The sequence below is a fragment of the Lindgomyces ingoldianus genome, assembly GCF_010093535.1.
Source record: "Lindgomyces ingoldianus strain ATCC 200398 unplaced genomic scaffold BDR25scaffold_39, whole genome shotgun sequence".
Lineage (NCBI taxonomy): Eukaryota > Fungi > Ascomycota > Dothideomycetes > Pleosporales > Lindgomycetaceae > Lindgomyces > Lindgomyces ingoldianus.
This window is the reverse complement of record NW_022985200.1, coordinates 459,545-474,088: the sequence shown is the minus strand read 5'-3', so window position 1 is coordinate 474,088 and position 14,544 is coordinate 459,545. Positions and strand designations below refer to the sequence as shown.

At 50.0% G+C, this 14,544-nt stretch overlaps 5 protein-coding genes across 5 annotated transcripts; 3 read left to right on the top strand and 2 right to left on the bottom strand.

Annotated features, from left to right (window-relative positions):
- Positions 1–141: 141 nt before the first annotated feature.
- BDR25DRAFT_306759 (uncharacterized protein) lies at positions 142–1,702 on the bottom strand. Its single transcript, XM_033690698.1, has 4 exons — positions 1,299–1,702; positions 1,085–1,247; positions 878–1,032; positions 142–806 (listed from the first exon to the last, which is right to left on the bottom strand). The coding sequence occupies exons 1-4, from the start codon at positions 1,453–1,455 to the stop codon at positions 199–201; spliced, it is 1,083 nt and encodes a 360-aa protein (XP_033542163.1). The 5' UTR covers positions 1,456–1,702; the 3' UTR covers positions 142–198.
- Positions 1,703–2,528: 826 nt separating this feature from the next.
- Positions 2,529–4,190, top strand: BDR25DRAFT_306758 (uncharacterized protein). The gene has a single exon (XM_033690697.1). It carries the CDS (start codon positions 2,766–2,768, stop codon positions 4,086–4,088), a length of 1,323 nt encoding a protein of 440 aa, XP_033542162.1. The 5' UTR covers positions 2,529–2,765; the 3' UTR covers positions 4,089–4,190.
- A 1,674-nt stretch (positions 4,191–5,864) lies between these two features.
- BDR25DRAFT_295438 (uncharacterized protein) lies at positions 5,865–8,859 on the top strand (the record flags this gene model as incomplete). Its single annotated transcript, XM_033688851.1, has 2 exons — positions 5,865–8,123; positions 8,202–8,859. 2 exons carry the CDS (start codon positions 5,865–5,867, stop codon positions 8,607–8,609), a joined length of 2,667 nt encoding a protein of 888 aa, XP_033542161.1. The 3' UTR covers positions 8,610–8,859.
- A 1,428-nt stretch (positions 8,860–10,287) lies between these two features.
- BDR25DRAFT_378974 (NAD(P)-binding protein) lies at positions 10,288–11,615 on the top strand (the record flags this gene model as incomplete). Its single annotated transcript, XM_033697584.1, has 3 exons — positions 10,288–10,857; positions 10,917–10,998; positions 11,047–11,615. 3 exons carry the CDS (start codon positions 10,288–10,290, stop codon positions 11,613–11,615), a joined length of 1,221 nt encoding a protein of 406 aa, XP_033542160.1.
- Positions 11,616–11,718: 103 nt separating this feature from the next.
- On the bottom strand, positions 11,719–12,425 carry BDR25DRAFT_360677 (uncharacterized protein; the record flags this gene model as incomplete). Its single annotated transcript, XM_033696286.1, has 6 exons — positions 11,719–11,777; positions 11,839–11,939; positions 11,964–12,001; positions 12,067–12,148; positions 12,181–12,262; positions 12,335–12,425. 6 exons carry the CDS (start codon positions 12,423–12,425, stop codon positions 11,719–11,721), a joined length of 453 nt encoding a protein of 150 aa, XP_033542159.1.
- Between the last annotated feature and the right edge of the window lie 2,119 nt (positions 12,426–14,544).

Here is a 14,544-nt window from a genome sequence, read left to right as displayed (position 1 = left end):
ATTGCTGAGATCATGTTTGGTAGACAAACGGACTTCATAAGATCTACATGAATATAGTCGTTTCGAGTAATGAACATACATTAAATATGAAAGTTTCCTTGATCCGAAACGTCTCCACAAAATGGCATTGGCCAGAACCATTCCATTCTTAGATTAACCCCCCCCCCCCTCTGTTCTAGGGAATGTCACAGACGTCGTTTACTTACTCACGGCTCCTCCTTCTAGTTCCGCAGTATGCTCTCCACCGACTGGATTACTCGTTCCACCCAACTCCGCTGCCATTGGCTGCGGCACCTCACCTGAGTCTTGCATCATAGCTACCTTCTGCGGGGGTGGTGACTGCGCCATAGGGTACCCTTGTGGTGGTGGGCTTCCAGGTGCTGAATACGGCGCTGTATACTGTGGAGCTGGGCTAAGCGGCTGTGGGCTGTAGGCTTGCTGGTTATACGGGTCATTGGCGTAGTATGCTGAGTTGGGGTGAGTGCCACCTGGGGATGGTTGCGAGGGATAGCCGGGTTTGACGTCGTTGTTATATTGGGCGACCGGGGGTTGAGGAGCGCCGGGGACGACGGCGGGAGCAGCATGCTGCTGCGGAGGTTGGATTGGCTTCTTCTTGCGACTGAAGAGTAGGAAAATGATACCCCCGATTAGGGCGAGGCCAAGGATAGGACCAATAACTGCACCAGCAATCCACGCTTTTGAAGAGGATTTCTTGGCTTTGGGAGGTTCGGTCGGAGTGGTTGGTGGGCCAGTTACTACGCTGCCAGGAGGTTTCGACTCGGGGATGGTGGAAGTGGGAGATGAGGCTAGTGGGCTGGTTAGTCCTGTTCATGAAAGCGGTCTAGAGAAGAGTAACTAGGTTCGAGGATATACTTACTCTGTGTGAATGAATCGGGAATAACCCGGTAGTAGGACCAATTCACAGAGGACTCTCCGCAAACAATGTCAGTCTTCGGATTCGAGTCGCCAGTGTTCTCGAAGATGAAGGCAGTGTTACAAATCGAAAATTTGACATTGTCAAAATTTTCCGTGCTGTGATGGTGTTTAGCCACAGAGACTTGCAGTGGGGGAATTACAAACGTACCACGCAATGGTTGAGGTTGTGCTGTAGTCGGAGTAAGGATAAATCAGGGATCCGTCTACACATGCAGTCGGTGCATAGCAAGAAGCTAGGGTAGTCGGACAGCATTGAGCATATTTGCCAGCCTGATACCAGGTAAGTCCTGTGTTGCAAACTTCACTAATCCCTGAGATGTTGTCAGCGATGTTACTAATCAACAATGAAGCGGAAGGCGAACAGGTTCCATTGTTTTCTACCCACCCAATGTACCTATCATTGTTCTGCCGAGGTAGGATAGCGGGAGAGGTGATTGTTGGATCTGCTGGTACTAATGCATTCACCAGCGTCGCCCAAGCCAAGGCTGAAAGAAGAGGAAAAGGAAGTTGTGCCGTCATGGTGGTCGTAGTCTACGTACAAGGCTGAAGAAGCTATGTTCCAAAAGCATCGCGTTCGGTGCTAGGCGTCCCAGTTATATAGGAGCACTCTCTGCTGGTACGACCAGCAATCCGCCGTCTGCCGGGTCAAAGCCACAAATTGAGCACAGCAAGTCCCTTGGCTGAATGATCCACTCCCTGGATATGTCTCCCTTCAGAGAGGATGGATCCACCAAAACGACAGCTCTGAGGCTAACGTAGGAAAAGGTGGGATGGCAGTTCGTATTGTACCGGTCAGCGGGCTTGAAGTCAGAGACTTCCAAGTCTAGAACGGTGAACCCTCCTAGCCTCGCCCCAAAGGGTCCAGCTCGTTCAAATGTTTCGTCCGAGGGCTCCGAACAGCCTTCGTTCTCATAATGGCTGTACCACAGTCGGTGCTGGGCCGGAGTGGGCTGCAACAGCAGCAGTCAATATCTTGTGGCGCCGAAGGGCGTCTGGAGGAATCTCTTGGCACGTAGAATCCGTGGACTGTATCCTCGAGCTGAGATAACGTCCGTTTCTGAATGCAACTTGAAGAAATAGGGAAGTCGAGCCCAATCGAGGTTGCAGTCCAAAAGCCTCGGGTTGGTGTGGGTCGCATGATGATTGGTCAATTTGCTCTTGTCTTTCAGCTGCCGCCTTGGGCGACCCGGGCGCCAGCTGCGGAAGGAAAAGCATGCCCAGCCGCCTGCGAGAATCCACGAAGCGAATTTTGGCAAAAGTAGGCGAAAGGGTGGCGACAATGACAGAAAGCTTTGACTTGGATTGATATATTGGTGGACTTGTAGGTACTAAATATACTTACTCGTGATCCGCTACATATGAGAATAAGAATGCCATTTAAGAATTCGCACAGACCTGAGAGACAAGGACTACCCGTGAGTGTTGAACGACCGGAGAAACTGCGGCCGGTGGTGGCGGTGGTGATGATACGAAGTCCAATGCAAACAGCAGCTCGTGACCAGATACAGCCAAATTAGGTTAGCATATGGCGGAGATTACTTACTCCATCCCCGTGCTCTTTGAGGTAAAGGCCGGCATCGACTTTGATAAAGCTGATATTGGTCCAGCACTGGGACGTCTCTTCATCAACGAGCCAGCATCGCTGGGGAGACGACATCTCTCCGGAGCGTCCATTATCCCATTTCTCCGATACACAAGAATTGTCTTTTTCGAGCTAACGCAGCCGTCAACGCACGGCCAGCTGCTCGAGCGGCATCATCCATGCAACAACCATTCCCTCCTGTGTCTCAGTATTTCCCCCGAGACACGATGATAATTATGCCACGTCTATGAGCCGATCGTTCCACTGCCAAACCCAAGATCTCACCGATCTGCCATCTCTCCTAGTCCAATTCTCATTCATGATTATGCTCCCCTTGGCTCGCCGGAGGTCGTCGCCAAACAGAACCGCTGAACGCCGATGGCTGGACGAATTGCCCGAAGACGTCCTGATCTTAATTTTCTCCCAGTGCCGAATTGATGAGCTCTTTACGCTGCGACTAACGAGTTCAAGAACGCGAAGCCTCATCTCCGAGTACATTGCTACAATCGCACCCTCGGTCGGCCGCTCGACGTTTCCCCTTAACGACCTTCTGTTAACGCCGCTCGAAAACCCGACGCTCTACACGATCAACTGGCTCAAGGGATTGATCCCACTGCAGCTAGCGTCCATACTGGTTGATCGGCATCGGTTCTCGCATGAGTGGACGGAGCAAAGATATGGCATACCTGCTGAGGATCCCTACGGCGACGTGCTTCGGGCGCGAGTCGCCAATGGCTGGCGCGTTTTACGAAGACTATCGAAAATCTCCCAAGACGTCTACAATTTGCATCCTCGAAGCGTGGTAAAGTCGACGACGGCGAATCTTGCGTGGAAAGTTGTCCACCCGTCTCGGTACAAGTTTGAAGTCTTCCGAGAAAGAGAAGATATGATCCTCAAACGCCGACTCGATTATATTAAAAACCTACCCGATGAACTCGCGAAAGACTACAAGCTCATGTTCATGCTGCTCTCGTCCGCCTTCCGAACGTCCGTTTCCAATTATGGCGATGACTATAAGCCCTGGATATTTGATTGGGGCTGCGGAATTGATGGGCAGCGACTTCTTCGGAGAGGAAACTCTTGGTTGACATGGTTCGTTCTCAACGAAGGCCCTGATCTGTTTTGGGAACAATGGTGGTCTTTAGATCCAAAGACTCCCTCTACGAAAAACCATATTCGCGACCGCTCAATCGAAGCCTGGTTTGGCACTACTAAGATTACCCCTGAAGACTTTGTCCGGCAGTTTTTGCCGAAGGAGTGGAACGACGTCAATGAGAAATGGCACAGCATCCAGCGAGACTATGCATTCAAGGTGCAGAAGGCCATCGAGGAGAAAGCTGCATCAGCTTCAATGGATTTTACAGCTGTTAATCCGATCCTGTATTTCACACAGTATGCTGAGTGTAGGCAGCTTAGGGGTGAATCTGGAATACCTTCGGTTAAAGAGACGCTGTCACAGGTACCGTTTCATGTAGATTTTCGATGCCCAGAGGAACTGTTCCAGAAGTTTTGTTTACTGAGATCGGAGAGGGTTGTTGCGATGGCAAATCGTCCACGTGGTGAGGGGTAGAATGTATTGAGCTTGGATTGGGAGGATGTATGATTATTAAGCCATGCTGTATGCGCAGATAGGATACGGATATGTACAGTACTTTCCGCTCTGGACTTCCTGGCCTCTAATCGACTATCGAATAAGCCTCAGTCAGACGACGCTTCCGGAGCTTCCTTCGTCATCACGGCATCAAAGAGCCAATTATTCCAATCATCGCCATTCATGATACATGTCAAATGCGCCCACAGTACGCTTCCTCACACTAGACTTCCTCTTTACGGACAGTCGGCACATCCAATGAAAATCAGCATTTATTAGTAAGCGCGAATCAGCTAACTAACTATCACATCTCACCTTTGCAGTAAAAATAGGGTGCGGAGACTCCCGTTGCGGAGATTCCCGGATATCAGCAGCCTACCAATCTACCTCGCACCACATAATTATGAAGTGTCGAGTATCGAGTATTGAAGTCGGTGATAGACGTCAAGCGTGTGAATTGTTGTGCCGCTTTCAGAACCAAGCCGACGATTTTCATGGCCGTTGAGAAGTCGATGCTACTCAGCGGCGTTCATGCATGTCAAATGAAACCTAACGAAAGGGAAAAGAAGGGCCAGCTTCCTGAAAATTTCTCCCACGATGAAAAAGCGAGCCTGCAGCCACATGCGCGTCTGCCGAACGTGCTATTCCTAATGGCGAAGGACCGCTGATAGAGCCATGCGATCTACAAGTGTTGCAACGATTTGGGATACTTGCAGTTATAGTCTGGCAGTCCTTCAAAAAAATTCCACAAGGATTTCGACAAGGCATCAGGATAAGATGCAGAGGAGAGCGGCGTGCGAGGCCGGAGAGGGCAAATGGGCGACGCTGCGCAGAGGGTCACGAAGAGCATCAGCAAGCATGGGCGCGGCTCTCGTGTGATTGGCTGGCTGAGGTGGCCTAAACGAGGCGATGTTCGCTCGCAGCATGGATGGCGATGATCTAGACGCCCCGGCTGAGGCACTGTGAGCTGTCTATCTGGTGTTGTGTGCGTGCTCGGGAGATTGGAGGGGTGGATCGCAGAGGGGTGAAGGCGCAGTCGTCTGCAACCCACCTGCAAAGCCCTTGGAGGGGAAGGTAGTGTGTGAAATACTGCGCTACTACTTTTGGAGGAGGGGTGCCTTTCACTCCTCGCTGTGCTGGTATCCCGCTCGCTCACAGCCTTTCAGCCCTGTCGAGCCCGTGTTTCGAGCGGACATGGATGGCGAGAGTTCTGCATGTTCCAGGGATGTTCTAGGGCGATTAATCCTGCTCGATTCGCTGGCGAGCTCGTATAAGAGCGTCGCAGTGTTTCGTTCTGAGCCTCGAAAGGGGGCGACATGCTACGTAGAAGATATAAATTTCTTGAAACTGGTCAGACAGCGTAGCATGCATTGCCAGTGGCTAGCCCCAAGCAAGCTTGGAAAATAGGCAATTGTTAGAGTCGTGCACGTGACGGGGGTATCTATTTTTATCGCGGCCAAGGCTTTGGAATGCGGCAAAGAGGCGATGGATTTGCGCCCGGCTGGGGTCAGAACTCCAGCCAAGGTCTCACACCGCGAGCCGACTACGGTTCCCTCACCATCACGCCTCGTCCTTCAGCTGGTTGCATCTCCAACAACTCTCTCTCGCGCCCCAAGTGATGCCTCTCCCCTCTTTATTGAGCTGCTAGGTTGGACATACAGCAGGCATGATTGATGGGGCCCCGCCGCACGACCTCCTGAGTTTCTCGAAACCCGTCATCGCGACTCCCGAACCGGCGGCACCAGCAACCATAAAATGGTCGGCAGGAGATCGCCGCAAGACGGAGGCACATTGCTGGCGATAAGGACAGACATCAGAGGGAAGGGCATCGCCAGTGACGATGTCGTGGACAGACAAACCCGCCCCAGCGTCTCGCGAACCGGCTCTCTTAACTCTCTCGCGTCCGCCGACGAAGCACACAACACCCACCTCTCTGCCTCGTCGGCCGGGAACACAGACACGCTGTCCTCGTCTGAAGTCTCGGCCCACTCCACCGCCCGCACCTCCGCTATGACCGACGACGATCGGCCGAGCGCTTCGAGCCCCTCTCGACATCCCGAATACCCCCCTCCCGCCATCAACATTCTCGAACTAGTATCAAACACCGCATCCTCGTCTGCTCTGCCCGATAGTTTCGGCTTCAACGTCTCCCGGAGAGGAAACTTCGTTGCTGTGTACACGGCGTCAAATATTTGGCTCATCAAAACAGAGGGTCTGCCACGACTGTGGGCGCGGACTCTGGAGGTGAGGCGGAAGCCGGTCGCTATTGACATCCAGGAGAATGGCTTCTTGCTGGCAGTCCTCTCCCGGCCCTCACAGGTTGACTTGTACGAGATTCACGGCGAGCAGGACAGGCAAATCAGGAAGAGAAGAACGATAATGCTCGTGCATGAAGCTAGCTCGGTTGTCATCTCCCCAGACGGCCTTATCCTCATCACGGGGAGCCGGTTTGGCATTGAAGTCGTCGCCGTCGGCCCAGAAGCGCCCGAATCTTGCAGACGAACATTGTCTGGCCCCGTAGGGGACACGCTGGAATTTTCCGATGACGGGCGGACGCTCCTAATTACTGGCTATGCGCGCAAAAATGGGACCTCGTCAATGTACGTCCTCCCAGGGCTTTATGATGGGCCGCTCAGCGAGGAGGGCGAGCCCATCCCCGCATCCCCAGAGGCTGCCTGGACGGGCCTAGTGCTCTTCCCCGAAACAGCGAGGATTGCACGACAAGCTACCCTTTTGCCAGACGCTGATACAGGCCAAGTCAATGAGTTGTTTGCCTTCAACGCTGATGATGACACGTGGGGTGTATACGATATTGCCAGCCAACGATTCACGCAGACTAAGATGTTTCTTCCCGATCAACAGCGGTGGACTCGATCAGAGTTCATTGACGATGCCATGCCAGCCATTTCTCCAAATTCAGATTTTGCTGCTGTCGCGCTTCGGATACGAGGGACGACTAGCCTCTGGATATATCAGGTACCTGAGTGGGATTACAAACCCAAGCAGAAATCTAGCGACCAGTCACCCATCCAGCCCTGCTTCTGCATCCCAATTCTTCAAGACAGCACAGAGTCTCACCAGGAGATCTGCGTTCTACGCTGGGTCAGGAAGAACAAGCATGTTCAACAACTTCTCGCTGTTGGGAATATAAGCACCCCTCCCACTGAATCTGATGGACCATCTGTTCCGCAAGGGTCGAAGGGTGTTATTGTTGTGCTTGATTTCGATTCGAGTAAACCTGCTAGTAGCCAATGCCCTGTCCCGACCAAGACTGAGTATGATTTAGACAGCCTTTTGCCTGGAGAACGGTTACCAGAAGGAGCAATCGACTTCGAGCGAGAAGTAGAACTGGTGAGAACACGGACAATAGCACAGAGACGGGCTCAAGAACGGGGAGTCGACGGGCGGAGACATTCCAGAGCTGGACCCGGCCGTTCTCACACTACTGCGAACCGAGAGCGTCCTACGTCAATTCGTCCACTCATTCCATCCATTACGAGAGATGACGAAGAGGAGTTGACAGGGGAAGAGGTTCAAGCAGCCTTCGAAGTCCCATATGATCATACCCAACCAAGATCTCAAATATCCCTTGCACGAGCGGCCACTGTTGCTGCCGTGTCTCCCGCAAATCGTCGCCATCTTAGGGCTCTACCTTTCAGGCCTCTGGAGTACCGACGTGCAGACGGACTTCGGGAATTTCCTCATGAAAGTGACGCGGATAACTGGGTGCCTCCGCCACCAGCATATACAGCAACGGCCGAAGCAGCTCAAAGCGTTAGTTTAAGCCATCCTGATGCTCCTCCGGTCCCAAGACACAACAGTCCGGTCCCAAGTGAAGTTCCTCCAGTTCCACCTCTCCCAGCAACTAGACGGCCTTCACAACAACTCACCACGAACCCATATCCATCCAGAGGAAGTTTCCAGTCTCAGTCATCCTCCGATCTGACCCTTGCCGCTCCCCAACCCCGTCCTTCACTGCTCCATCCATCAACATATCCCAGCCCTCAGTCACCAGTTCTTGGCCGAAGGCGAAGCTCTTCTGCGCAACCACAGGTTCTGAACCAACCACTACCTCCCGTATCCCAGAGCCAGACCGCATACCAAGCGATGTCGTCTGCTTTTCCAGGCCGACGTCTAACCCTACGAAATCGAGTCGAAAGCACGGTCGAGTTACGTCCTCCCCCAATAGTCGATCCTGCAACAGGCCGCAGAGGGTCAGCGCCGGACACTGGAGCGCATCGTCGACATATACCTATCGTGACCTCGCCAAATCGAGTCAGTATGCCGAATGGTCTAACTGGGAGATCTACTTTCAGGCGAGCTATGCTTCCGAGGCTATCGACATTGGGAGATACTGTTACCCAACGAGGACCTCTATCTGCACCGCCAAGAACCACTTCAGGGCAGACAAGACGTCCACAAAGGCCCGAACCAAGGACTGGGGTGAAAGATAAGCAGAAGTCTCCTGGGAAGAAGAGGATTGGGTGTGTGGTGATGTGAGGAACCCGTTGAAGGCAACATTAGCAATACCTCCTACCGCTACATTGGATTTGATAAATATTTGCTCTCTTTTCCTGCTATATTGTGAAGTTCTGGAGTTTGGGGGATCTTGGCGTACATAATATACCCTTATGGGCGTTTCAGGGCGTCCTTTTTACCTTCCTCCTTTCCCCTGTGAGGTTTGGTTAGGGATTTGGTAAGGATTGGAATTGAAATGGAAGGAATGGATGATGAATAGCGTTATGATGGGTCGATTTTGTAGAAAGAAATCTACCTCCTTTTACATTATCCTGTCTTCAGTTTTTGTACCCTTCTTTTACAACTGCTGGACCTGTCGAGGCTTGCAACAGCCCTTTCGTTTTGACCAACACCTGATTCGATCTTGGAATAGAGAGCTGGGGATCTCTAATTCAAAGTCCCTATTGAAAGTTCCAAGCGCGGAGTCCTATAAAGAAAGCTTGCAAGAACAGCTCTTGGTGAGTTTTCACGTTACATCGGAACGGGCAATACCTCAAGATTCCGACGAGCAATCGGCTTCTAGGGTCATCTTTCAGGGACATGAAGGAGGCAGACTGATAAAGAAACCCAGATTCTGTACCGATCATGTCCAACGGGAACACGTTGGTTCATTTATGTTCTCTCCCTACCACCTTATGCGGAGCGCGAAAGCTCTCTTTTACTCCACTTGCACCAGTTCATATTGACAACAGATGCACGTAATCCTGCTTAAGAAGGTTCTAGGCCTAAAAGAGTCTCGAGCGCCTGTGGCGCTAGCAAACCTAATCAATATCATCCAACTGGCCTTATAACAACGAAAGAGCGGGAGCAGTCTTGTTCGGCAACTTCCCACTTATTTCGCAAGATCATTAGCTATTCCTTCATGCACACGATTATCAGTCAAGCCAACGCTCATAGTAGTTCGAAATCTACCAGACAATTCTTAACTAGTTTGGCTACTGCACTCAATGCGCGTATTCCGTGTGAATCTTCCCTATGCTGTTTAACACTTTGTTCGCAACGAATCGGGAGAAACATGATAGTTAACCCCGGCGACCCACGAGAGTGGAAGAGTACTACTGAGAACCTGTATCCTGCACCTACGAGCGTAGATGTATTTGCAACCAGCTCCCATCTCTCCATTCATATCCAGCATGGCTGTTCCCTTCCATATATATTCCCGAGGTTGGTAGGTGGCAGAGCGAAATTCCGTTCGATCACTCGTTGCCCGTTGCTACACCGATCGCCCATTGTTATATCTCTGCCCTTGCCTTGTCGGGCTTAAACTTCCATGAAAACAACGCCCCGTCCCTTACGCCCGTGCCTAGAACAGTGCCATCCAGGGCTCTCATCGTCCCAACTACGGCAGGTAGAATACCGGGGGGCAACCTTCTGTCTTCGCCTGCTCATTTTAAACCTCGAAACACGCTTTGCCCTTATTCGGACTTCAAGTACCGTTTCCAAGGCTGAACGGCACACTGAAGTCACCACATCTCTTGCATTGATACAACTCAACCACCTAAAAGCATATTGCCATCCTCTCGACCTTGAGAAGTACTTACTGAGCCCCAGCTCCCACGGTACTCGACACTGCAACCCATCTTGCACCCGCTTAGCCCCGCAACGCACTTATTGAGCTCCACTCTCCTTAAATTTCAAACAGAAACAAACGCCAGCCCATATGCCGCTCTCCAAATTGATCGTCGTTGTTGGCATTACTGATCTTCAAGGGGACTCAGTGGCTCAAAGCTTTCTTCAGTTTCCAGGATGGAACGTTAGAGGAATATCTCGCAACATTTATTCGGATACATCACTACAATGGACGTCTATTGGCGTCGAAATGGTCACGGCAAGCCTTAGCAACACCGATAACTTGTGTATTGCCTTTGCAGACGCAGACGCCATCTTTGGTGGCACCGAGTTTTGGGGCCAAATGAAAAATCTAATTGCTCGTATTTTCCCCGCAATGTCTGGAAATCCGCTTACTGAAGCCTACAATACCATCGAGAGGCGTTATGGAAATAATCTAGCCGACGCCGCTACGAGCGTTGCCGGTCTTGAGAGATTTCTCCTTTCTACTCTTTCCGGCTCTACATTTCGAAGTCAGGGCGGCGTTATGGGTGCCTACGGCTTCGGTGCAAAATGGCTTTCCGTACAACATCTTCGAAGCAACTTCCTTGCGCTTTCATCGGTCACGTCCCTTGTGCAGGCGGCATCCTTCATAAAAAACTACAGGACGTTAATTCAGTCGGTCAGTCATTCTCGCAATAGCCTTCTCTTACCCCAGTAACACACTAACGACAGCGATAGAGAGGTGATGGTATTTTTATATTCGGAACAATGAGACCACCAGAAGTCAACTCTCCGTGGATTCATCCGCCAATTGACATAGGTTTGGTATTCGCTACTCTGTTCCATTTCCATTGCTCACCATTCATAGGTACCTTTATCAAGGCGTTTGCACTTGCACCTCCACGACAGAACCTCGCTGGCGGAGCCGAAAATCTCAATTGGAATCAGATTTGCGGCATCTTCACCAAATTCTTCAGCATCCCAATCGAATACAAGCAGTACCTCGTTGCGAGATTAGATGTCATTACCCCCAGGCGAGCCCTCACGCTCGCAAATATATTTAGCTACTTCGAATACCACGAATGCTACGTCGATGACAGCACAATTATGTATCCATCCGACCTTGAACACCAACTTGGGATCCCTGACCCAACGACCAGATTCGAGACCTTTCCCCGAAACAATTTCCCCTCATTTCTCGAAAAAGCGGCCTGTAAAATAGCCAGTCAGGTGTCTGCACCTCCTTCCTTTTTATCGTCAGGCATTTTAGAGTCTCAAGTTAAGAGTGAACCTGCAACGGTGCAGAGCCGACCACGTAGACGGAACCAGCCGCCACCCCTAACAATCTACGAGGACCCCTCAATTCCAGTGCAGGGGCCGAGCCCGCTTGCGCTGTTCCAGAATTGGGGCGATGATAAGGAGAATCGCCCTCCGTAGTAGATTCAGAGGGGTGGTGGCTTGGGGATCATTCATAAACAAGCAGTAGTACTGTAGATTAGCATGGCTAGCCTTATAATTATTCCCCGTTTCAGTTTAAGCCCTATGATCCGTATCCTTTCATATAGAATTCTTGATCAATGCCTCTCTTCCCGTCTTGTGCTCACGGGAGCACCCATGGGCGGTGTATAGCCACAAACTAATTCTAACTAGGTTAGAACACCAAGATAGTCCGATTCATCAATTCGATAGCCAGGTACCCTCACAAAAAAGCCCAAAGGCTTTTGTCCGCCCAAGTGCTCACCTAAATACTCATTACGAGCGCTGCCGGCCGTACAATATCAGGACGAAAACACAATAACAGCCTCCCCAAGCGCAATATCTAACTACCGACAGTATTCGAACCAGCGAAGAGGCTTCAGACAAAAACAAGACAACCACATATAATAACGAAGAATCCAAGTAAAATAAAGATCTCATCCAGCGCGGTAATCTTGGTGATGGAACTGGCGCTGAAGGTGTCCCCACCTGACCTCCGCGGTGATCATACTTCTGCTCAACACACCCTGAAACTCGGTGCTCTAGCACTTCAGAAGAAGGCAACCTTTGCCTTGAATTACCATTCTCCGGCAAAATAGAAAAACTAACTACAATCAAATGATGGTCATTTGTTTCTAGATGTTTGCAGGGTAATTAAAGGTTGAAAACTGCGGACTCACACTCGCTAAGAGACAAGAAGCAAAATCCTAGTACAAAATGCGCCTTTCCATGCACGACATATTTTCTAGTGTGAACAAAATCGGCAGGCATGAGACTTTCTTTCTATAACTAGAACTCCAGTTAAGGCTGATGATGCCTACATTCGAATACAACCACTGGAATGCACAAAGATATAGATTTACTGCTACAGGCTCCAAATATTAACGGAAGAACATGACTTTGAGGGAAATATTGAAGCTCTAGTGGACTATGTACTTCTCTAAGTGACCGATATCCCTACCAATATATTATTCAAGCACCCTCATACATGTGGGGAAGAAATTAGCATCCACTACGGAATTTTCCAAATTCAAAGACCACATGAAAACGTCTCATAACTATAACATCATCCAATACTCTTGGATTCTACGTAGGAGGGTATTTGTAGATGAAGTTACGGCCAGAACTCTACATTTGAATAATGAACACAGTTAGCAGGAATATTATTTTACTAGTTGTCTATTTTCCATCAACAGCAAACGACCTGTCTCTGCATACAGACAACGTTTGGCCATACGATAAGAGAGAGAAATGCGTATAGGAGAAAGTTGAGTGGCTTAGTTCTGCTCTAAGTATCTAAACACCTGTTTGTAGCTCACGTTTCAGAACACTACAGTATCCCTAAGGCCTAGATACCTCGTTGAGATTCAATAACATGGAGCCTTCAACCAGTCTTCAATACAAGCGACAGGGCAGAGCTTAGCCATCTCCCAGGTACTTATGCTAAACTTAAATAAAGGCTACGCTGAGAAATACGTGCGTTACCCAAGTCTCCAATTGCTGGCCGCTCAGATCACTAAAGTTGGATCAATCTTGAATTCAAATTTCTGCCAAGAATTCCATTTATATTATTCGGCTTAACCACATTAATATAGAAGATCGCAACCCGGGAATAGACCTTCCTCTAAAATACGTTAATGGCCAACCCATCTGCTAGGCTTCTTTGGATGCAATGAGCAATTGAGTAAGGACAGCACCTTCCGCTAACAACACCAATCAGAGATGCCAGAATTGCTCCAGATCTCGTGGACCCGAACCAATATAGTTGAGAGAGTCAATCTAAAGTAAGACTTTAGAACCTCTATCAGGTCCAGTAAAAAGCAATGAGAACCCCCCCGCCCGATGGCGGCCTCGGCTTCCTGGATTGTCGTACCCCAACTGCGCTGGATAAAATTAGCTATATTCCATAGTGTGTTACCACACAACATGGAACATAATCCGGGCAAGTCTGTCGTTTACATCTCTTCCTGGAATTTGGGAGGACCTCAATAGGATGCACATTTCTGTCCTGAATTACTCTTCAATCATGTTCTACAATAGGTATAGCTATCTTCAAGAATGACCCATGATTCTAAGCAGGCTGCTCTCTACAAAATCCTGGAGGACTTTTTGATTCTATTATATCACCTTATCGTCAGTCAAAGGGATCCCTCCAAACGCTGGGAATCAGGAGACAACTGTCGCCTCCTCTTGGCTATGTCTGTACACTACTTGGGTATCTCAAAAGACTCTAGGGCCAGCCTAGTTATACCGCATCTATTTTCATAGTTGGGCTTGAATGATTTGTGGTTGAGCCTGTACGACAATTAAGAGTGTTCTCTTTGTGGGCTGAAAGAATGGTGGCGTTTGAAGCTAGATGTTGGTTGGTCAGGATCTATTAGCCCCGCACTGGGCTGCAAGGTTGCTCAGCCCCCCGCTCTGGTCCTCCTCTAGTCCTCCAGGACCAACACACCCTCAGGCGCCTTTCGGGCATTGCCTCAACATTTTAAACTCAGCCTTGGGCTAGGCAGGCATACATATAAAATCTCTCAAACACCATGGGCCTCACCATCTCTCATCCACTTCTCGATGCTGAATTGGGATCTCGCAAGCGACTCCCCGCAGCCGACAAAGGACAAGAAGACAGGCAGACGGAGGATAAGCCGAATCTTTAGAACAAAAAAGAAACTTGCCTTATCCGTTGCTGAGAAGCAAGAAGAAGTGTGCAAAATGCCGGACGTATATTTTGCGTTCGGCCCAGCACACAGCTATTATTTCTATTGTGGAGGTAGAGACCGGCTGTGAGTTGCTCTTCTCGAGTTTTCTGACATACTTCTTTCTTTCGAAAATGGACGGTGCTGAGAACGGTGCAGGCTGAATGTCCCGGAGCAGTTCAATCGATATGTTCTCA

Bases quoted from the DNA above. Each gene is read 5' to 3' on its own strand.
- BDR25DRAFT_306759 (XM_033690698.1), bottom strand. From the start codon at position 1,455: ATGACGGCACAACTTCCTTTTCCTCTTCTTTCAGCCTTGGCTTGGGCG. The intron at 1,248-1,298 runs GTTCGCCTTCCG...ACAACATCTCAG, and splicing joins GGTAGAAAACAATGGAACCT to GGATTAGTGAAGTTTGCAAC. The intron at 807-877 runs GTAAGTATATCC...CCAGCCCACTAG, and splicing joins TCCCGATTCATTCACACAGA to CCTCATCTCCCACTTCCACC.
- BDR25DRAFT_306758 (XM_033690697.1), top strand. From the start codon at position 2,766: ATGAGCCGATCGTTCCACTGCCAAACCCAAGATCTCACCGATCTGCCA.